The sequence below is a fragment of the Leptonotus elevatus genome, chromosome 6 (genome assembly GCF_054856555.1).
Source record: "Leptonotus elevatus isolate MCC_2025b chromosome 6, RoL_Lele_1.0, whole genome shotgun sequence".
Lineage (NCBI taxonomy): Eukaryota > Metazoa > Chordata > Actinopteri > Syngnathiformes > Syngnathidae > Leptonotus > Leptonotus elevatus.
In genome coordinates this window covers 26,652,503-26,676,847 of record NC_141244.1, presented here as the reverse complement: position 1 = coordinate 26,676,847, position 24,345 = coordinate 26,652,503, and the positions used below count along the sequence as shown (strand labels likewise).

The 24,345-nt window shown below is 46.4% G+C and overlaps 1 protein-coding gene and 1 long non-coding RNA gene across 2 annotated transcripts in view; one reads left to right on the top strand and one right to left on the bottom strand.

Annotated features, from left to right (window-relative positions):
* The first annotated feature begins 1,735 nt into the window (after positions 1–1,735).
* LOC147173006 (uncharacterized) lies at positions 1,736–23,979 on the top strand. Its single transcript, XM_086078008.1, is given in 10 exon segments — positions 1,736–2,957; positions 11,150–11,356; positions 12,856–13,069; positions 14,161–14,242; positions 14,245–14,321; positions 15,849–16,067; positions 17,043–17,189; positions 17,734–17,974; positions 18,059–18,223; positions 19,130–23,979. Coding segments are annotated over 10 exon segments (4,329 nt in total). The 5' UTR covers positions 1,736–2,292; the 3' UTR covers positions 21,442–23,979.
* LOC147173005 (uncharacterized) overlaps positions 13,320–24,345 on the bottom strand; it is a 13,608-nt gene continuing 2,582 nt past the window's right edge. The window contains exons 2-3 of the long non-coding RNA XR_015095340.1: positions 23,054–23,259; positions 13,320–14,312 (exon numbers count right to left, since the gene is read on the bottom strand). This is a non-coding gene — a long non-coding RNA (uncharacterized LOC147173005). The remainder of the gene's footprint in view (positions 14,313–23,053; positions 23,260–24,345) is intronic.

Genomic DNA, 24,345 nt, shown 5'->3' with positions numbered 1-24,345 from the left:
TCACGTGTCAGCCGGTCCCGATTTGTGTGAGCGGTCCAAATGAAAACGGTTGATGGACTCTGTCCTCCTCCAGTCGGCGTCTTCCTCTTTTGTTTGATTTTTTACGAGAGCGGATGGAAGATGACTTCATGTATTCTTTTTGTCCGCTGAGATGACCCAGATGCCCGCAACTGCACACGCTTCCGTCATAAAGTCATTACAGTCCTTCATTTGATGCACTCCTCCCGAGGCTGCAGCCGCTCGGACCTTAACGTGTCAGTGGGTGAGAAATGAGTGGATTGCGCGTCTGTTGAAGGATATTAAAATCACTGAAATCGTTCGCCAATTACGCTTGTGGGTATGTTTTTTTTTTTTTTTTTTTTTTTTTTTTTTACAATGCAGTCGTATCGTGTTTCACTTATTGGGGTAACACTGCATTATGGATTAAAAAAATATATATAATTCTATTGAGTAATATTGGTTGTCATTCTGGCTCAAAATCATGCCCACATTTGCCCACATTTGAACAAAGTGGCCATTGGTAATATTGTTGCAAATGTTCTATACTACCAGGCTAGCTCCCAAAATGACCAATATTCAAATATGTAGGCCAAAGTGTTTGTCAGTTTAAACATAATCCTAAATATAGCAGGGGGAAAAAAAACGATATGATTCACGGAAAAGGTTGTATAAGCTCCTGTACTAAAATGTTAAATAGGCGACAACTGAACTGCATTTAAAAATGTGCTGTCGCCGAGCCACGACATGAAATTGTACTATATGAAACACGTAAACAAGCTTGATTCTGTTGAACTGTATTGCATGTTTTAAATGTTGTAGTACATTTTATTAGCATTCGGGGATTTTTCGTAGGCTATATCTTTGAGAATGGCAAATAAAAGCCCTTCTCCACAAATAGACGCTCGCCTGCCCCTTCTGCACTTGAGTCATTTGCTGGAACGGGTCGCCATGCTGTCTGAGGGTCACGCCCCCCCCCCCCCCCCCCCCCCCCTTGGGATGGGCGCGCGTGGATGACGCACAACCGGCCGGGGTACGAGCGCGCGCGTGCGTGTGCGTGCGTGCGTCTGGAGGATGTCGGGGAGGGTTCGGACGTCATGACGACAAGCCCATTCCAACAACACCTTCCGCGAAGACATCAAGAAAGCGTGTGGAGCGTTTTCATTGTTTTCATGCGACCTCGTGGGGAGGCGTGAGATCCGCGCGTGACGTCACGCGGTCTTCGGACGGACGCAACGAGAGCCGACACTTAATTGGAGCGCTCAACAAGTTGTTGATTTTTGTTCTTGTTTGGAGACAACGGAAATTAATAGCCACGGAGAGGAAGAGGACGCTGTCATCATCATCATCATCATCATCATCATCATCATTCACGCGTGTGTCCTTGTGGGTGGACACGATGTCACGGAGGGTCTTCGCGAGTGCGGAGCGCGCGTGGATGATGCTGAGGAGAAGCTGACCGTGTTCCGGTACCACTCGGATTTTTTTTAGGAGTGAGCGAAGCTTCAGGCGCGACTTCCCTCGTCCATCACCATCATCCTTATCCTTTTGCCTTGCCCCCCCCCCCCCCCCCAAGCCCCCACCCCACCCGTAAACGTCAGCATGCCTTCCGTGGCGACTCATGTCGGGCTGGCGCGCCTCCGAGTGGGAGCCTAATTTAGTGCGCACCGACGACCCCCCCCCCCCCCCCCCCACCCAGACAGAGAATCAAACGCCCTTGCCACCCGATCATCGTTCGTCGTGCACGCTGGGCAGCGGGATCACATTGCGTGCGTGCGTGAGCGGCGGCGGCATCGGTCCTCCTTTTCCGCCAGCGACTCGGCAGAGCGAAGATCCGGCGCCGACGTGACCGGCGTCGGCGCGATGAGGGCGGCTGTGGTCGTGGGGAGGCGAGAGAGGGCCGCTGGCGGAGCGTTCAAGGACGAGGAAGGAGAGTAAAAACATCTGGAGGACAAACGTCACACGCTGCCGCCAAACGGACATTCACGGCACTCGGCCTCCACAATGACTTTTTGAAAAATTTCCATTTTTTGTCTCCATCCGTGAAGTGAAATTCAACTCGCACTCTGCTGTCTTTTTGTGTTGGACACCAAAAGCAGAGAAGCATTTGACACACATGCATGCAAAGAGCGCGTCAGCGTGAAATGGGTGCACCTCTTGAACCTTTAGAGTTGGCAGCAGCAGACTAGCATCTCTCTGACAACTGTTGCCAACCTTCGGGTTCCAAAGTCCAAAACCTTCCAGATGAGCTGCTGGTCCAAATACTGTCGTTGATAGTTTTGATCCTCCTCACTGATGGATGGGGTGGCGGGGGGCGCAGGGACGCCCAGTAGCGCGGGAGGGTCCGGGGGCGACAGCCTCCCCCGACGTAACGGAGGCGAGTCGAAGAGGCGCAGCAAGGGCAGCCTCCCCTCGCCGGGCTACAGGCTGTCGCAGGCGTCCCTGGAGGGCGAGAAGGCGTCTTTCGGGGGGGACGCGGCGGCGCTCTCGGGGGGACGCGGCCGCCGCCTCTCCATCATGAGCTCCGGCCACCCGTTCCGTGCGTCCGGCACGCCGACCACCCCGGGGGTTCTCGCTCACCCTCCGCCGCGTTCAATGGGGTTCGCCCCCTCCCGCGCCGCCCTGGCCTCCACCTCCTCGTCCACGGGCACGGGGGTGATGGTGGTGGCCACCGGCCCCGAGACCACCACCACCACCACCGCCTGCAACACCACGGCAGCGGGGACACCCGAGGCGCTGGGAATGTCGGCGCTGAGCGGGTTCGGCCCGGGCCTGGACGGGGAGGACTACAGCCAGTCCAACCAGAGCACCTTCATCCAGAGGCAATTCGGAGCCATGCTGCAGCCCGGCGTCAACAAGTTTAGCCTGCGCATGTTCGGATCCCACAAGGCCGTGGCTCTGGAACAGGAACGGCTCAAATCAGCCGGCTCGTGGATCATACATCCCTACAGCGACTTCAGGTGAGAAAACGCATGCGCAAACCACGAGTGGCAAATACTTAGTTACTTTACTCAAGTTGATTCTTCGGGTATCTGCGTTGTACTTGACTATGTATTCTTTTTTTATGGCTTTTTACTCTTACGCACTCGTTATTCTTCAACCTCCGCAGATGGCAATGTGGAAAAAAAGGTTGGCGCGAATGATGCATAAAAATCCCTAAAAATACGTTTATTTTCCCTCAAATTTATGTTCAAAATTTAAATTTTATGGTACTATAAGCAAGTTGACTTGTTAAGTCAAGTCATTTCAGTCAAAATCGAGTCTTTTCATACATTTTTGCCAAGGAAGTCTTAAGAACTAAAAGTACTAAAAGTACTAACTGAAGTCTGACTCGAGTCAAGTCATGTGACTTGAGTCTGAGTCAAGTTGTGACTCGAATATGACTCAAGTCATGTGACTCAAGTCATGTGACTAGAATCGGACTCGAGTAAAGTCATGTGACTTGACTCTGACTCGTCATGTGACTCAAATCTGACTCTTGTCAATTCATGTGAATCGACTGACTCGTCAAGTTATGTGGCTCGAATATGACTCAAGTCATGTGATTCAACTCTGACTCAAGTTAAGTTTCAAGTTCAAGGTTGGAATTGGGGGGTTAGCTCACCGCTCCCTCAGAGGATGGGTCAAATGCGGAAAAAGAATTTCGCACCACTTAGGTGGGTGTGACAATCAGCGGTACTTCAACTTATGTGACTTGAATCTGACTCGAGTCAATTCATGTGAATCGAGTCAAAATAAAAAATATTGGCAAATATCTTTGGCACTCAAAAAAAATGTTGGCCAGTGTTATATTTAATTCATTCACTGCCACTTGTTGATGTTTTTTTAACAGGGATGGGTTGGGAGGGGGGGGGGCATCCTATACTGCTCCACTATAAATGTCAAACTAGGAAACAACTTTACTGATGCACAACCGCCAGTAGATGGCATCGAGGCCCCATTTCAGACAGAGCCGTATATAGAGAGAGTTTGACCAACTCGGCTTCAGCAGGGTAACAAGATGGCGTCCATATGTCATGTGACCAGCAGTTGACCAATTACAACGTGATTGACGCTGTGATTGGTCATTAGCACACTGCGAGTCCACTTGGAGAAACAGCTGCGTTTTCTGCAACCTTCCTTTTTTCTACTATAGATTAGGAAAAAAAAGAACGTTTTGTTCCTGGCGAAAGCAAAGAGTCTATTCTTACATTTGGTAGATTGGGAGGTTACGATATTGTGCGGTGCAGTGAGAGGAAAGGTTGGAGGCCACGTAGGGCAGTACAAGAATAGGTATCGGGGAGGGGGGGCGGTGGGGGGGGGGTGCAGGAGCTGTCAGGAGGAGTGAGGATTGTTTCTATTGCAGACAAAATGCAGGTGACAAGTCGTCCCATTTAGACAGCGCCGTTTCCACTTGTTAGATAACGCGTGTAAAAATACTCCGCTGTCGTCTGCCGCCACTCAGACGCAGACGTGCAAATTAGGTGGAGCCTTCACACAAGAATTTGGAGGACCAACCACAAGGTGGAGGATCCAATTGTTTTGACCATCCATTTCAGATGATACATAACCCATAAGATTGCAATTTAAGCAGCGGCAGCACAGAATTAAACAGTCACGCATCAATAAAACAACGCAGTCGCATTTAATTGCGTTGTGCCGAATCACTTTTGATTGAAATGAGGGAACCTCGTGTTACTCCACTGGCCGCCGACTGCAATGACTTTGTCACAGGAACTAAAACTCAGGGAAGCAGAAGAACAAAGACAAAGCAGCAGGCCTGTCTTGAAAAAAAAAGAAAAGAAAAGAAAACAAGACAGAGAAGAATACTAAATGACCGGTCGCCCCACACAAGATTAGCACTTCAATCCTTTTGTGGGTTGAAACCAGCTGACCTCTCCTCACAATGTCCACTTTTTCTTCAAAAGTCCGCCTTGAAAATGAATTCCAATCATTTCTGATATTTGCCCGTAAACGTTTGCGATGCTAACGAACGTTGATTTCATGCCAGAGTGCGTTCAAGGTCGCAGCATTTCCTAAACAGTCTCGAACCAGTCAGACTGACCAAGTCCGCATCCTAACGAGGGATGAACATTTGCAACCATAACAAATGTTGATTTCAGGTCCGTTCATTCAACATCAGTTGAAAACTGACGAAGGCCAAGAGTGCGGAATCTGAAACTTGATTGGTTAAAACAATCATTGCTAACGGGGTCATGCGGCACAACTTCTGATTCTGAAGGCTCTGGGCAGATTTCATTAACATAGCAGCATAAACACTACTGGCAGCCTGGCAGCCAAAAAGAAATGCTATGAAAGGAAGATAACAGCTGCAAATCAAATGTAAGTCGTAAATGTAGGTCAGTGCATGTGATCGTGTTTTGGAGGTAGCGAACGGCACGCCATTCTTCTTCCGAGTGTCACGTAAGGCCAAACCAAAACAATGCATTGTGATTCTCAAGTCATTGCTTCTTCCACCATTTGGATGACGAGTATCGGTGCTTTCCCCCGGCTTCGATGAAGGTTGCCATGCAAATGTGGCGGTTGGGCCCCGCGCGTGTCACGCGAGTGTCACGCGAGTGTCACGCGAGTGTCACGCGAGTGTCACGCGAGTGTCACGCGAGTGTCACTTTGGCTTGTCAATGTTTTCAAGCGGAGAGTAACGCAAACACACAGCGGTTCGTGTTGGCCACTTTGCGGCAGCATTAGGGGGGGTGGGGGGGGCTGTTGCGTGAGTCAACGGCGCCTGAGGAGAAAATGACGAGCGAGGCTGTTAATTTCGGGTTCCCCCTCGGGGCGCTTCTTTCACACTCATCAAAACAAAACGCGCTTCTCAAATGCGTCAAGTCGGAAACCTGCACAAAAGAATGTGCCTCGCCAACATCCCACCGTGCGTGTTCCGAAGCGCTTGTCCTCATGGGGGGTCGCTATCGGATGAGCTGGAATTGAGTCCAGCTGACTTTGGGCGAGAGGCAGGAACACCTTGGACTGGTCGCCAGTCAGGGCACATGTAGACAAACCATTTACAATGCATTGATTGACACCGACAGACACTTTTTTCGATGAACCTAACCTGATGGCCGCTGCACAAACCACGCCCATTTTTTGATTGATTAGCACTGATTTAAAAAAAAAAAAAAAAGGTTCGTGGTGCACTGTTACGGGATGGAATGCAGACAACTCCTGGCCAATCAAAGCGGCTCCCCTCATTCTCTTTAACATCAGGGTGAAGGAAATTGACTCTCTGAGGTCCCTGCCTGAGATCGGTCTGCCGTATCACCTCGCGCGACGTCGCGCGTTTACCAAATTCACAAACATGCTAAAATGATGATGAAAATGAAGTTGCGCCTGTTTTTACGCTGTCTGCAGTCTACTTTCTGTAACCAAGTTTCCAGATGCACAGGAGCATCCAGCAAGGTACAATGCGATCCCAAACACGGTAGACCAGACTTGCCCCGGCACAAAAATGACCATGCGGCCATTTTTACGCCGACCGCACGGGTCACCGTCTACAAATATAGAGCCCGACTCCGCATAATGAGGAAGCACTGAGATTCAAACCTGCACTTCAAAACTGCGAGGCAAACGTGCAAACCAATCGTTTTTGGTAACATTTTGTCTTAACCCCCCTGTTGTCCTAAAAAAAAACAATTTAACACATTTGACCCTATGGGTGACTGGGGTCAAAATGACCCCAAGGATATCAAGAGGATTCTTCAAATGTTGTTCTTGTTGAACTCTGTTTCCTGCTTTTATTGTGCTGGGTTTCCACTTCCTGTTTGCCGTTAATTTGCTAAAGCTTTCATCCAAAGCTGGTATTGGCCATCTTCATTTTCCAATTAGGATTTTTTTGTTCTTCCGTTTGTGACGTTGGACTGAGCGAAGACGCATATTGCTACGTTAGCTTCTCAGGCTAGCTAGTTTGTCGCTTGTGAACAAAATGCTGACGTGTCGCCGGTAAAGTTCTTGAGGTTTTTCTGCTGGTGATAGGTTGGACAAATACAAATTGAAAAGCTTGAATTTTGAGATCTGAATCGATTGGAAGTTACGCAACGCCACCGATCGGATGGCGCTCCACTGTGGAAGTTCTGCCGCCGACTGTCCGCTGGCACGCGCCGGTGTGCGGGTCCAGTGTCTGTCCGTGCGATAGCGTCTTCCTTAAAATGCCACAAGGGCTTTTATGTTTTTTGGATTTGTTGGGGTCTGGATGTTTCTTGGGTTGGGGAGGAGTTCTGGTGGGTGGTGCCTGGTCGGTGCTGGATTTCACCTTCCTTGGTTTTCTTTGGTCCTTCCTCGGGTCTCCTGACGGCGGTGTTCGGTTTAGGTGAACGGTATGAGATTTTTTCTAATAGTTTTTTTTGGTGAGCTAACAAATACACGCACGCACGCACATACACATACTCACCCACACACACACACACAAAAAAATAAATAAATAAATAAATAAATAAAAATAAATAAAAAAGAGCAATGATGATGACATTTCCGAATGAACAATACTGAGCTCTTAATAATAAAAAAAATAAATAAAAAAAAATGCCACAAGGGCCAGACGGACGGATGCAACGATGAAAGACTCGAACCCCAGGGATCCTCCTGGCCCACATTTTGACATTGACTTGTATTGTGCGTCCGTCATGTTGCGTCTGCGTTCTCTCAGTCCTCATTGAAATCCACGCAAACCTGCCCCCGGATGTCAATAATTCCAATTACCGCCGCCGAACGATTACAATTGAATATAGATTAATTATGTATGCGGTTGTAAATTATGCACCTTGAGCGTGCATTATGCATAATTCCCTCCTCTAACTTTTCAGTTAAGCACCTGTCGTCCGAAGTGAGAGGAAAGACGGATTACGACCTAAAGCTGCTCCTTGTCCATCACGGACCGTGACCACAAGAGCTCGCGCCGATACGCGTACGTACGAGAAGTCGACATACGAGCCGGCGCGTGTGCGTGTGTTTCATTAAAGGAGCTCGCCGATAAGAGCTCACCTCATTAAGTCGCACCGCCGCTTGTGGAAGAATACGTAATGAATGCAAGACGAGGGTTAGGAAAAGTCAGCCGCGCCGGCAGGAAGGCAAACATAATCCGCCACGTCATGCATAATGTCACTCAAGGCTGGAAAGGGAAAGCGTCTCCTGATGTCTTCATATTTCTGCTTCTTGACACGGACACAATCGTTGTCTTTTTGGCGCTAAACACAAGCGCGATGCGTTTGAAATCAGCGGCAGATTTTCAGCTTTCATTTCAGGGTCTTTACATCCAAATCAGGCAAACGGAGTACAAATTAAAGCAGTTCTCCAATTTTTTTTGCTTGAAAGTGGCTCTGGATCTTTGGCCCTCGTTGCTGTCAAGTCACGAGGCAGAGAACTGCGTATGAAGGCGGTTATTATGCAAATGAGCGGACACGCTTTCTTTGTATCATTTATTCACTATAATGTAAGATGACTTTAGCTTTTTCTTTTGCCTTTTTTTTTAGACACTTCTTCCAAGTATAGCGAGCCGCCGGAATGTGAACCCGCATCCACGGCAGTAAGACTGCGGCGACGTCTCACTACTTTTGTCCACGGCCAACCATGCGAGTCTTATTACTTGTTTTGGTGGCGAGTACGGCCGGGACTTTATTGCATTTATTTCCATCAATTAATTACAGAACGACGCGAGCAGCGTTCTCACTGGATGAAAGAAATTTATTATTATTTTTTTTTTCAGCCCAGCGGCTTTTGGCTTTTATTTTGGTTGTACTTTGTTCAAAAGAAACTGAGCGATCTGTTGGTGCACATTTTGGATTGAATTTGGCTGCTTCAGTTGCGACTTGAAATGGAATTGAAAAACATTGCAAATTGTTAGGGACAAAAAAAAGCATATTGGCCTAGTGGTTTGTAAGTCTGGCTCAAAGTTTGAACATCCAGGGTTCAAATCTTGGATGCGTCTCATCTTGCTTCCTCCCACATTCCAAAAATAGAAATATAAGCTTCATTGATGGCTCAAAATTGTCCATCGGTGTGAATGATTTTTTTTTTAGTCTTTATATATGTGCGACCATTTTAGGGCGTATTTGGCCTCTCGCCCAAATTCAGCACTCGGCTAAGGATCAGCTCCAGCTCACCCACGACCCAAATAGGCGCAAACACGAGCGGAAATGGATTCACGTGCTGCGGTTCGAGCTCGCCAGCTAGCAAATCTGAGACGACTTGTTGAAAAAGGAATTTATTTGAGGAGACGCTCGAAAAGGTCTCAACTGTCTTCATCAAGGCAGACAAGGCAGCAATCAGAGCCGCCACACCAGCTGAGCAGCTCCTCGCGGGTCACTACTTCCCGCCCAGCGCCAGCGCCCGCTCAACGTTCATCACAGCGCTGGCTGGCGACAGCGCCCGTCGACAAATTTTAATTGCATTTGCAATTCTGATGCGCGCGCCGCCAACAGGGTCCACTTCAATAACTTGCTCGACGCGCACACACGCGCGTACACACTTCAGAAGTCATTGCATGGGTTCGCGCTTTCCAGATCAGAAAGTATCGACGTCGCTTGACTTTTTCACATTTTAGGGGCCGGTTCTCGTAGCAGAGGTTTTTAAGGGTGCCGAGATCCCAGCCAGGCAGGATCAATTTCACCGTTTTGGACTTTTTAACGCAATTTCATTCTCACATTTATAAACTTCTTAGGAACATCTGTCACTAAAGTGGAGGAAGCCTAACTTTGCCCACCTCTGATTTTAACACGGCCTTTTGTATTTTAGTTGCCATTTTAACTTTTTAAAAAAACCACACCATCGTGCATCCCATTGGACCGCATGTTGCATAAGAAACGATGATGATTTCATGCATGGCAGATGCACCACACCAGCATCTACGTCCTTCCTTCCTTTTTTTTTTTCTCTTTTTTTCCCCTTTTTTCTTAAATAGCTCAGTATTGTTCATTCGGAAATGTCATCATCATTGCTCTTTATTTTTTTTATTTTTTATTTTTTATTTTTTTATTATTATTTTTATTTTGTGTGTGTGTGGGTGAGTATGTGTATGTGCGTGCGTGCGTGTGTGCGTGCGTGTATTTGTTAGCTCACCAAAAAAAACTATTAGAAAAAAATCTCATACCGTTCACCTAAACCGAACACTGCCGTCAGGAGACCCGAGGTCTTCCTTTTCTCGGTCTCTCCTTCGGTCTCTTGAGGCCTCCCTGATTTTATGTTTTTTGGATTTGTTGGGGTCTGGATGTTTCTTGGGTTGGGGAGGAGTTCTGGTGGGTGGCCCGGTGGGTGGTGCCTGGTCGGTGCTGGATTTCACCTTCCTTGGTTTTCTTTGGTCCTTCCTCGGGTCTCCTGACGGCGGTGTTCGGTTTAGGTGAACGGTATGAGATTTTTTTCTAATAGGTTTTTTGGTGAGCTAACAAATACACGCACGCACGCACGCACGCACATACACATACTCACCCACACACACAAAAAACAAAAAAAATAATAAAAAAAATAAAGAGCAATGATGATGACATTTCCGAATGAAAAAGAAAAAAAAAGAAAAAAAAAAAGAAAAAAAAGAAAAGAAACGATGATGATTAATAATCAACCATGATTAGCCATCCCACTGGCTCACATCAATTCTTCTGTGCAATCACAATTAAGAAAGGGAGTCCTCAAGGTCACAATTCATCTTCATGCATCGCTATGACAGCAACTTCCCTGTTGCATCGCGCGCGTGTGCGTGCGTGCGATGAGTCATACTTCATCTTCATCAGTCGAGTGGTCCCACCATGAGCTTTTGTTACCAAATTAGAGCTCAATAGGGATCGACCACGGCACTTGGAAAGGCACACTTTGTGTGTGCGCGCGAGGCGAGTCATCGATATGGGTTAGCGTGATGGATGAGAGCGACGGAAGGAGGAGGCACAAGTGGTCTGCACATGATTGGGTCGTCTCGTTTGTCATCCGTTAATCACGTCCGTCCGTCCTGAGACTTTTAGGAAAAGGGGCCTTACGTCACTCGGGGAAAAACACACACATGCCGTCCAGATTGATGAGGCGTCTCAAGGTTACTGAAAAGCTCCATTTGTCCTCCACAGTTGACTTAGGGCGCTGGTTTTCCCATTGAAGTGACGCAAAGTGCCAACGAAAAACTATTTAGTAGCACCAAAGTGAGCAGAGGTTTTCAGCACTGTCGTCCGTCCTTGCGCAGGTTCTACTGGGACCTGTTAATGCTGGTGCTGATGATGGGCAACCTGATCGTGCTGCCGGTGGGCATCACCTTCTTTCGAGACGAGAACACGCCGTCGTGGATCATCTTCAACGTGGTGTCCGACACGCTCTTCATGGTGGACCTGGTCCTCAACTTCCGCACGGGCATCGTCAAGGAGGACAACACCGAGATACTGCTGGACCCCCGGTGAGCGTGTGTATCTTTTTCACGACTGCATTCAATTCCATTTTTCACATTTGCCTCCTTAAAAGTTGAGCACAGCATTCGTCCTGTGACTCAAATCATCTTTCCCATTTTCATTGAGATGAATGGAAATAGCATTAATCCTAGAAAGAACCCACATTTGTATGTTGTGTTTTAATAAGGAAAAGTAGCACTTTTTAATATTGTGTACATTAAAAGATAGAGTAATATCATCATTAAATAGATTATAAAGCATTAAACAGTCAATCGAATTCAGTGTGCTGCTCCTCTTGGTGTTCCTGCCTTGGCCACAGGAGGCAGCACAGTACAGTCATGCAAACACAAACGAAGAAGAATTACTTCTTCTTCTTCTACTACTCACTAAGTTGCTGTAAAATGAGTCATTTTCACTCATCTGAATATATGACTGGATGGCCGATAGGATAAGACTTTTGAAGTCGCGAGGCCGCCATATTGCTCCTCCCAAGAAACGCTTCTCGGCATACGATCTTACAATATCGAAATTGGAGGACAATCGCTGAAACAGCATGATTTATGATGTTTTAAATTAATAAAACAAGAGGACTTCAAACATTTTACAACTTGTCTTAAATACATGTATAAATTATATGTTTAATGATGTTTACAGAAGGAAACTTGTATATTTTTTATTAAAGAATTATAACTGATGCCTCTGCCAAATCTAATATTGGGGTCTAAGGAACTCAGCGATAAAAGAAAAAGGGGGTCTTCAAAGCAGCACATACCGTCTACTCTGCTCGCAAGATGAGAGGAGCAAGATGGCCGCCCTGTCGCTTCAATGGCTTGCCCACGAGCGTGTATGGGCTTTCGGCTGTCCAGTCATATATTCAGATCCGTGGTCATTTTTCATTGCTTTAAAGGTAAAACCGCTAATATGGATGCTAACTGTTAGCAAGTCATGGGTATTTTCTATTATATGTTAGCATTAAGCTAGCGGGGGCCGTGCTCAAGCGGTACTTTTCTTTACAATATGTTCTAAGTGCTTCCCACTAGTTTTAAACTTGGTATTCTGATTAGTATTGCGTTCGTGGAATATGAATGAAGCAGATGAATTTGTCCATTTGAAACAACCTCAGGGCGCTGCCATTTTATCTGCTGACAACTGAAATTGACGTCAAGGTGCCTTCGGGCTCGCATTGCAAAGGTCACATGACCAAGCCAGGAAAACAAGTGAGCTGTGATGTTCGCAATCCAAACCCAAGGGCAGTTTTCAGTTGGTTATTTATTTATGTATTGCCTTTCTGGTGAGATATCGACGGAGCAGGCCAGCAGCCATTAATGTAAATGCGCACTTCTGGCCTTCCAACAAATGAGTGACACGAAAAGGTGTTGAGCAGCCAGTGGACGAAGACCTTTGTTCACGCTCCAGCTTTCTCCTGATGAATATGAATGAGCTGAGCACATCCGGCGGCCAGCTCGCCGCGCCAAATATAAAATGTCACCGACTGATTGTGCCGCAGGGCCATCCGCCAGAACTACCTGAGGAACTGGTTCCTGGTGGACTTTGTGTCCTCCATCCCCGTGGACTACATCTTTCTGATGGTGGACAGTCTGGACTCGGAGGTGTACCGGACGGCCCGGGCGCTGCGCATCGTCCGCTTCACCAAAATCCTCAGCTTGCTGCGCCTGCTGCGCCTCTCCAGACTCATACGCTACATCCACCAGTGGGAGGAGGTGCGAGTCTCACACTCCACGGGCAAAGCACATTTCCAAACTTGGCGGCAGAATATTGACATCACTCACCACTATTTAGTCAGGATGATTTCAATCATCAAAGTACTGTGCATATAGTATAATGTATATCCTTGGCAAAAACAAAACAATAGTTTAAAAAAAGTGTTTTTTAATAATAACGGGGGGGAAAAAAAACGTTGCGATTTCGTAGAAAAATATTGCTTTGGTGAAATAATCATTTCAAAATGGGTACGAAAAATTACAATATTTTATGTTTTATATGTCATACACATAAACATTGGAAGTAAGAGAGAGAAAGAGAGAAATGAGAACATTTCCTCGTTTGAATGAAAACTTCATCATTTCCTTTCATTTCATCACAAAATCGGTACAACTTTTTAAAATATTTTTCTACTTAGCAGACTACAAGACGTTTTAAATGTCTCTCAGACACAACAATTGTCCGAACAAAATTTTCTCATCCTAACAAGAACATTTCTCGTTAGAAATTAAACCTTTTCTTGTCCTAATGAAAAATAAAAAAATTAAATTCTCCATGTCACTTTATGGCAGGTTTCATCAACAATTTTTAATTTTTTTAAAGTGAGAGCTACTCCTTGGCTACTAAATAATGCAAACGGCTACTCGTTTGATACAAAAATATTATCAAACTATCTTTAATCATATGTTATTTTAAATGATGAACTTTAATGTAATGGTTTCTCACAACAGTTTTCAATTATATTATACAACATTCCTAGAAAATCACAATGTCCCATCACTGGTCCGGATGAGGACGGGACTATACTGTTTGCATTTGATTATTATAAAGCATGTAGTCTTGATATCGTCGCTGTCCTGTGAAAAACACTTATGTCCATTTTGGTAATTTTTCACATTTTTATGTTTATTGTATGAAACTGATACAGACATCCCAAAAAACGTAAAAAAAACACAAAAAACAGACATAGACACAAGACAGCGACGATACGATCTAATGCATCGTAATGATTGATTGCCTCATTTTAAAGAACGGTTGAAAGCTTCTACCAGTTTTTGTGCGACGTCCACCATGACTTGCTCGTCCTCAGATTTTCCACATGACGTACGACCTGGCCAGCGCCATGGTGCGGATCGTCAACCTGATCGGGATGATGCTGCTGCTGTGCCACTGGACGGCTGTCTGCAGTTCTTGGTGCCCATGTTGCAGGATTTCCCTCCGGACTGCTGGGTCTCCAAGAACCTGATGGTGGTGAGCGCAATGTTTGCTTTCTCATTCAAAAACACCGAGAGATCGCTTGCTTTGTTTGAACAGTCCGCGCTCTTTAGATTTCCCTTGGCGGCCACACAGGCCTGCTTTAAGGGTTATCTGTGTGTGTGTGCGTGTGTGTGTACTATGTTTGCTGTTAATTGGCTCATGCAAAAAGATGGCCGACTGGAAAAAAAAACGTCATTATCATCACGTAGCCACTGAGAGAGGGGAAAATATAACACGAATCCTCCAGAGTGATGAGGTGGAAGTGTGTTTGTCAATGGGCGTTTTTTTTCTTTTTGAACGCAATACATACACAGGACACAAACGAATGAAGCGCTGAGTCATGTCACCGCCGTTGCCTAGGCAACTGTTGCCGAGCAGGCAAATGCTGGGATTGTCCCTGGAGAAAGTCCCTCATGTGTTGGGCCACACACACACACATTATTTAATTGGGACCAATTTGCATTTAATTCCACCTTTATAATCACATAATGGTCCTTCTATAGCCGATGTGGTTATTTTTTTTTTTGTAATGAATGACATTCTCAAGTGGTACTTTTCAGTTTAGAAAGTGCTTTGAGACAGATTAATTGTGCGCTTGCGTGGTGGTGTGAAGTTAGCCTCATTTTTAACATCCTATTCCATTTTAAATCGTGAGCGACCCCGAACGTGACGAGGAAAAAAACGCAGTGAATGCTGAATGCGCTTACAGTGTGTGGTGTGTTCCATGCGCCAAACATGAACTGATAACAAAATCATGCGTGGTCGTCCAAACCAGATATCTGTTGTCGTACCAGGAGTGACTTGTGAGAGACAGAATGGAACAACAGAGCAAAATACGAACGACAGAACAAAAGAAGAAAAAGACTTGCTGACTTTGATCACAAAATGGTCAAAGTTGTCCTGATTAACAATGATAACACATTTTTTGTGTTTTTTTCACGATAGGATGCCTGCATTCTTAAAAAAAAAAAGCGAACTAAATGTATATGTATCATGGAATAGTTACTAGCTTTGAAAACTAAAAAAACTGCATAAAACAAAATTGAATTAACAACGGTATGCCCATGTTGCAAGGTTAAGAGTTCAGCCAGCGCTAACAGCTAGCATAGTAGCAATAAAGAGGATACTCTTAATTGCTACTATGCTAGCTGTTAGCTGATATTGCTATTGCTGATCTATTGGGAACTGCACAAACAAGTTGCCACGTAGCTGTAGATGAGTCCAATTTTAATCATGCTTTTCTTACTATAGTCTTGCTACAGCTCATCAGTTTTGCTTATCTGGAGTTTAAGCATTGGAGAAAAAAAACTTGCCGCGCTAGAACACAACTGACTGCAATTTTGGAATCCGCATGCCAGTTTTAGTTTGAATCAGAATAAAAATGTAACTCAACAGAACCCCCCCCCCCCCCCCCCCCCCCCCAAAATTGTTCCCCAGTGTTACTGATATGTGTGCAGCCTGCCTTTGCTGAGCGGGGATGGGAAGGCGTCGCATGAATAAAGCCCTACTTTTGTCCGACAGAACGACACGTGGGGCGTGCAGTACTCGTACGCCCTCTTCAAAGCCATGAGCCACATGCTGTGCATCGGCTACGGCGCCCAAGCCCCGGAGGGCATGACCGACGTGTGGCTCACCATGCTCAGTATGATCGTGGGCGCCACCTGCTACGCCATGTTCATCGGCCACGCCACCGCCCTCATTCAGTCGCTGGACTCGTCGCGGCGGCAGTACCAGGAGAAGGTGACGTCGCCTGACACTTTTTCATCTTATCCAGACGTTTCAGTCTATTTATTGTATGCTTCTCCTCTTTTGGGAGCGTGTTGAGGAAGAATCCCACTAAACGTGAACTCAAATAGAGAAAGCGTCATCAACATCCATGTCCTCTCACATCGTAAATAGTGGGGGGGGGGGGGGGGGGTAATCTTAGTCATGCTCCAACAGCTTGTAGAAAGTTGAAGTGGAAACTGTTATGAACGCAAAGAGTACCAACTCTATGTGATCTTCCATTTTGACTTCCTGTCTATGCAATGGCCAGGTGTCCCCAAACCCACCTTGTGAGTTTTCTTAATATGCAGGACTGCAGTCTCGTTTTGATGCCTGTCTTTCATGAGACATTATTTGTAAACTGCTTGCCACCAACATTTTATTCCATATTAAATTTATTTGATTTATATTCTCTTTTTATTTGAACATTTCATTTAAATTTCAATTGTATTGCAATTCAATGATTCTGCATATAAATTTATTGAATTTAAAATGTAATTTTGTATTTTGATTTTGTATGTATATTTGTAATTGAATTGAAAAATATCGACTTTTGTATTTAATCACATTTTTTTTGTGTTTAAATGTAATTTCAAACTGTAATGTAATTTGATCTGTCATTTATTTATCAACTAAGATTTCTATGTAGTAAAAAAAAATAAAATACAATTTTGAGAGAATTTTCGCAAAACATTTTCTCGCTTGAACGAGAAACGTCTTTACCTGCGAGCAGTACCTTATTTAGACTACAAGACATCAGACGTTATTTTCACTTGGAAATGCAAACCGATATATGTAGTAATAGGGTGTCCCATGCTAGCATGCAATCGGCTACTTTCTCAGAATAACCTGAATAAGTTTCTTGTCACGAAACTGCTCCAAATGTAGAATAAAGGAAAGCTCTTGGTGCAATAATCATAAAGGAGTGTTGGTGTTTGTGTGCGTGTGCAGTACAAGCAGGTGGAACAGTACATGTCCTTCCACAAGCTTCCTGCAGACGTGCGTCAAAAGATCCACGAGTACTACGAGCACCGCTTCCAAGGGAAGATGTTTGACGAGGAGAACATCCTGGGAGAACTCAGTGAACCGCTTAAAGAGGTACACGCACACACATTCAAAACAAAAAAATGTGGGCAGCACGTTGTCCTCGCAGTCCCGAGATGACTGCTGTTGCCGTACGGTCTTTTTTTTTCTGCGTGCTCCAACTTAAAAATATTCATCCTTGGTTTCCATATGTGAAAATGTGAATGGTTGTTTGTTTGAATGTGTCCCGTAATCGGCTGATGAAGTAGAGAGCTAAGGTGGCAAAAGTATTCAAATAGGGTGACTAAAGGTCCTCTTTGCCAGGACATATCCACTTTTTTTTTTTTTTACATCCTGTCCAGGTGTCTGTGAGGGGGGTGCAAACTAAGTAACAAAAAAGAAAGCTAAATTAGCTAATGATAACCCCAAAAAATCTGATTTGATTCCGAGGAATTGGTTGTTTGCATGCCTAGTGTTTCCGCTTCAGGAAAAACAAACAAACAAACAAACAAACAAACAAACAGCGCTTTGAGTTGGCTGGCGAGGCTGCTTGTGGAGATACTGCAGGGAAAAACTAAAGTATGAACAGAAGGTTTCGTTCCATTGTGCGCGTGTGCAGGAGATCGTGAGCTTTAACTGCCGCAGCCTGGTGGCCAACATGCCGCTGTTCGCCAACGCCGACCCCAACTTTGTGACCGCCGTGCTCACCAAACTTCGCTTCGAGGTCTTTCAGCCGGCCGACTTCATCATCCGAGAGGGCACGGTGGGGAGGAAGATGTACTTCATCCAGCACGGCCGCGTCGGCGTGCTCACCCGTGGCAACAAGGAGACCAAACTAAGCGACGGCTCTTACTTTGGAGGTGGCAATGTCGTCTTGGGAGCAGGATGCTTGTGTTTGCGTTTCTTGATTGCTCTTCTTTTGCTCGTTCCCTTTCCTATCCCAGAAATCTGTTTGTTGACTCGAGGGCGGAGGACGGCCAGCGTGCGTGCAGATACATATTGCCGGCTGTACTCTCTCAGTGTGGACAACTTTAATGAGGTGCTGGAGGAGCACCCCATGATGCGACGGGCCTTCGAGACCGTTGCTGTCGACCGATTAGACCGTATAGGTAATTTCTGACTTTTCAGCTTTTTTTTTTTTTTTAAGTGGATTGACTTTTTTCTTCCATCTTAATCCGGCAATTATGGGCCCACATTTTCCAAGTTCTAAAGCGCTTTTGTGAAGCATGTCCTTGGTAGAAAGGTCAGAGCACATCTTTGAATTAGGAGAGAAAAACTTTGAATTACCAAAAGCTGGAGGCTGTCTCTTTTAGGGAAAACATTTCTCGATGGAAATAACGTCAAAAGAAATAACTTGTTTTAGTGGTAAACTGTGCACATCATACTGTAAAACCTGTACAAAAGGTCCTCGATGTTAGTGCAGCGTGCTGTCAGTCATGGTCTATATCCATCACCGTCATTTTTCCAGGTTCATAGTTAGTTAGTTAGTTTGTTGTCTCATCACCTAGTATAAGTGTAGCAGATAATATACGGTACACTAAATGCTTCCACCTCTGTCGGTCTTTGTCTGCGTCCAGGAGGTGATCCATTTAATTCCATCTACGCCCAACACTGTTTCATTTGCAAACAAAATTTAAAGAACAAACGGCCAGACACAGTAAGACTGCCGATCTAGCATCTGGAATGCCTCTCGACCATGACACAGAAAGTCTGGTGTGTTCGATTTTTTTTTGCACTTCCGGCATCACCATTTGCCAGGAGCGCACGCCATTAGCTCGTTGTTCCTGCGGAGCCAAGCTCCGGCGTGGACCCCACTTGTAGTGTGGCCACTCACCCGGTCCAAGACACAGGATGGATTCATGACACCATGTTTGGTAATGTGACATAGCAAACGTCGTGAATAACAAAAAAAAGTCATGTACTCTGAGCTCGGCGTAACACTTCAGCAGTTGTTAGGAATTACTGCCGTTCACGTTTACTGGAAAGCAATATTTGTTTGTGTTGTTCCCCTACAGGCCGGAAGAACTCTGTACTGCTGCGGAAGTCATCTCAAGGAGGTTCACTCGGGGGCAGTATGGGTCGTGGCGGGGGTCGGGGCGGAGGAGGTCCGGGAGCAGGCGGTGGCCTGACTGCGGGCAGTCTGGGTTCCTGCGACAGCATTCTGGTGCAGCAGATCGTCAAGCACGACAGCATGCCGGCCATGCAGGACGCCATCGCAGCAGCCGCGGCGGGAAGAAGCGGTGTCATCGGAGGAAGTGGCGCCATGTCCCCCAGGCCCCGCCCCGTAATCTGGGCGCCACTGGTACACGCCCCGCTGCAAACGGCCGCCGCCACCAGTAACGTGGCCATCGCCCTCATGCATCAGCAGCAACAGCAGCTCCAGCAGCTGCAGCAGCAACATGCGTTAGGAGGCACCTTCTTCCTGCCTTCCCCTCTTATTTCGCCGTCACCCTCCTCCTCGTTCCCGCTCTCGCCTCCTCGTGCTCCAGTTTTGCAACCCCTGCGCCCTTCTGTCAGCTCCCTCATTGGAATGATGGCAATGAGCGGGATGGGAGGTTTATCCCCCAGAGCGTTCCCTGCCTCCCCCTCCACCATGGGTCCACTAGGCGGGTTGACGTCCCCACCGGTGGCCAAAACTCCTTCAGCCGCAGCCTCCTCTGTGCCAGTCCAACAAGGAAGGACTCTTCACCACAACCTGCGACTCCAGGCTGATTATCCGTCAGTACTTAGTGGATCTCTTGGCACCCTAACCGGTGGAGGAGCATCAACTCCTCCTGTACCCAAAATGCAGACCACCAACCCTTCTCCCGCCTCTGCTGGCCCATTAGACAGCAGCACTACTGTGACTAACCATCAAGGGGCAAAGGAAGCTCTGCTGCGCTATGGGGGTAATAGTTGTCAAGGCCTACCTGCGTTGGGCAGACTCACCCAGGAGGCCAGACTGCTGTCAGCATCACAGCCCACACTGCCTCACCGCTCTTGGGCTGGATTGCAGCCTCACCCTCCTCTCCATCGGAAGGCATCTGGAGGGAATTTACTGGCAGCTCCTTTCCTGGCTGGACAGTTGGCCAGAGGTCGCAGCGCAGGAATCCTGACCTCCAACCCTCCGGTGCAGCCTGTTGCAAATCTTACATCCAATACGCAAATACAAGCACCGATTCAGCCCCTCTTGTACGCACAGTGTGCCCCTCACACTAACCCCTTGCCCATTCCACACATGCCTTCTGCAGCTTCCTCTCCAAAGCAAACACCACCATCTGCCATCTCTTCGCCTGTGCCCACTCCCTCGTCCCCAACACCCATGCCATTGCAGACACCCCGCCCAAAACCAACTCTAACCGCATCTTTCCGCTCGTCCTCGCCTCCTCCCTGCTCCACACCTCCCTTGACAGGAACCACCCAACTGTCACTGACTTCAACTCCACGTCCCAAACCAATGGCCACCCCTTCTCCCCGCTCTTCATCTCCCTCGCCCTCATCCACACCTCCGCACTCGTCTGTTTCCACTCCGGTTCCATTGCCTCAAACATTTGGACCCAAGTCGTCTCTGAGCTCTTCACCCCCATCGCCTGTGGTCGCCATGTGCACAACACCCCCGCAAGGTGCCCGGGTCAAGGCATCCAATACGCCGCCCACTGTGTCACCATTGTCTGGTCCCAGCCCTGCACCAACCCCAATCCCCTCCCCAACTCTCACACAAGTGGCGCGCACCCATCCATCAAGCACTTCCCAAATCCCGACTCCAACACTACCATCGGTCTTCTCCCAAACAACTTCCCAGACACTTGCGCCACATTCACCTCCAACATCCAACCCTTCCCTGAGTAAATCCCCAAGTCCAACCTCATGTCTGCAGCCTCCTGTCTTAAGTTCCGCAAGGACCCCCTCCTCCAGCCAGATCCCCAAACCTGCGTCAACACTAACTTCAAATCCTGCCCCTGCCAGCACAAGCTCCCCCACCAAAGTCCGGTTCACCGTTCACCCAGTAAAGCAAACCCATCCCGTGCTCACCCCGAGCACCACATCAGGTTTGAATCGTCTAGCAAAGTCAAGCCCGATCTCAACAAAGCCACACTCTTTGGCCACTACATCTTCGAGTGACTCCGCTGCATCCGCTCACCCTCCAAAACAAAACGCAGTCACCGCAGTCGCATCGAGCAATCCATCCAAACTTAATTCACCCTTGCAGGCTTCCACCGTCCCAGCAACACATACAGCCACCCCGGCTAACAACACCTCCCCTAATGTCGGCAAAAATGACCCCCAGCTGCCAGTGGCCAGAAAAGACTCAGAGGGGCTGAGACACAAACTGCCTGCCAACATGTAAAAGAAACAACAAGAGGAATTTGCTCTTTCTGGCTGGCAGAACACAGTAACGCTGACATCCAGACAGATATCCAGTCTCATGTGGACAGCTTCATGGTGTTTGCATTCATGCTAGGCTAGGATGTGATCGTCTTAGAACATCACGTGTTTGTGTGACTCAACCAGGCCATCCGTCAAGGAAGAAGACATGCAATGTGTGTACATGCTTACACTAAATATGTGGGTCAACGATGGTTGGGGCAAGCTAGGGGCAGGGATGCAGAAGCAAAAAAAAAAAAAACCACAACAGCGAGTGGGAATTTGTTCTATTTCCTTTCCCTAGTGAACTAAAACAGCAATACACGTGAAACAGCTTCCAATACTGTGCATAAGTGCTTGGACACTTGTAGCTTTGATGTGTCAGTGACCCAAAGTACAGCAATCTCTTCTTGCTTGAATGTTAGCGTACGCAAGCTCCCTCTTGTGGCGTGAGGAAGAATCACTGTATTAAATGTTCAAACTGCACAATGTTACAGCAGGTTTGGAATGTTTGTTTTGGAAAATTTTGAATCACAATCATCTTTATTGGCCAAGTATGTAAAACAAACAAAGAATTTGTCTTCACAGTCTCAACCTATCCAAGAAACATAAAAATAACAATGACCAACAGAGGGAGACAGAACAGGAAGCCTGGTGGGTCGTTATCAGCGCTCCGAGTTTCTTCGATGAGAAAAGAAAACATGGGAGGAGGGGGGCAAGGCTCAATCTCTGCTTCTTTAAAGGGGGCACAGTATGAACCTGGAAATATATATATATAACTCTTAAGACTTCCACATGTGGGCGGATGGTCAGCAAGCAACCTTTGTTGAGAGCCAAGCAGAAAAGAGCAAATATAAATATACAAAAATAGGACAGTTAAAATTGTCACCGTGGGGCCCCCCGGTTCAAGACCATGCCCAGACACACGGCTGCTGTGCCCTTGAGCAAGGCACTTATACCCCAAACTTCTTCCTGGGCACTTAAGCAGGCCCCTGCTGCAGTGTGTGTTCGCTGTCATAGGTCAAATAATGCAGAGGTCAAATTTTGTTTACAATGATTTCATATGTTTTAATTGAATCTTTAAAGTTTTTCATTTTCTCAAGTGGTGTATTAATGTTCAAACATGAGCATAATGTTACTGCGGCACACAAAACGATGAAATATGCTTTTAACCTTTAAAATGCTGCTGTATTTTTACGTTGGTTATGATGTTGGGACTTGATGTAAAAAGGTTGAGAACCACTGGTGGAGACAAAAAAAAAAAATCAAATTCTGACCCAAGACTTATGCACAGTACTGTATGTCACTGTACTGAAACTATGAATATATGAAAATGTGACCCCGCCCCCCCCCTAACGTTTGTAAAAGGAGGGAGCAAATGCTTACAGGCAATAGACACTCTTGCTTCCCATCATCACCAAAGTGTAATAACAACACGTGAATAACTTGGAGCAATGTTAGTTTTGTTTCGTCCCAGGTGTGTGCGGTAGTTTTTTTCACATGCTGCTAGCAAACTTTGAAACTTCCCTTGCATCAACTTGTGTTCATCGCCATTTTGCTCAACTGTATGAGTTTGGCTGCTTGTAAATACGTGCCTGCGAGCCCGCCTTGCTTCCTCTCCGGCTTTCATCTCCGTCTGTGCTTTCATGCCACTTCACAGCTCGGCACGCAAACGCTTCCTTTTGACGCCGCTCGCTCTCGGTTTCCTCAACACTCCATCAGCCTCTTGTTCACGCGGCGGCCTCCTCCTTGTGTTGCCGGCCAGGTCGCTTTCTCTCCATTTCCTCTCACGTTTGATGTTCTGTGTGGGTAGCAACAAGGATAATACCATGATGCCTAGACGATATCTATATTCAAGGACCAAAATGTTTTCTTTTCTATTTATCACAGTTCTAGCTTTTGAAAGGAGTAAAAAAAAAAAAAAACTAAATCCAAAAGAGAAATTCATCTCAGAGTGGTGGAAGGAACAGATGACACTGATTGTCCTGTTGACGATGATGTTGTATGTGTGACTATAAATCAGAATAAAGCTGCTTTAGATATTATCCTGTGGAGTGGGTTGAGGCATGTGCATATTTGTGTATGTTTGTGTCGCCTTCTCCTTGCATACATAATTAACGTGCGGTGACAACAATGGCTGCTGGCACCGCCAGACAGGAAGTAACAGGATTGTGTGGTAAGAAAACAACAAACCATGGATGGATGGATTGACATCAACATTAACTATTTTTGCTACTCTTGCATGTTAGCACACCAAAAATGATAAATGAGTCAAAAGTCTTGTCATCGCTAGCTTTATTAATATGACCGTATTTTGTCTTTTTCCCATTCTTTTGTTGCAGCTCCATGGCGACCTTGTTCTCAAGCTCACACACTGAAGGCTTTGACGTCTACAAGCAACTGGACTCATTCGGCACCGTCCGCATTGCCTCTTCTACCTTCAATTTTCCAGATAATCTCAGTGCCTCTCATCAGAGCGGCCTTGCTTGCATCCAAGGTTAAGCCTTCCTAAATCTGTCCCATCTCGTCTGCATGTAAATGAATATCTATCCTCCTTCACCAGTGGGCAGCACACTTATTGAACCTTCCGCTCTGCGGTGCATGATGACTTTTTCTGATTGCCATATAGGAGGCATGAACATGTTGGATTTACATTCGCCGGCTGTTTGAACTGGACACGCTGACTTTCACGAACCAAATAAATAATGTAATGTGATGTCATTTAATATAATATAATATGATATGAGGACAAGCGGTTCAGATAATGGATGGATGATATAAGTAAAAGACAAGCGCTGATCATGCTGAAAGCCTCAGTTGAGTGCCTAAATGTCAGTGCTCACTAGATGGAGACAACGTTCTGATCATCAGAGCCAAGGCACGCTCA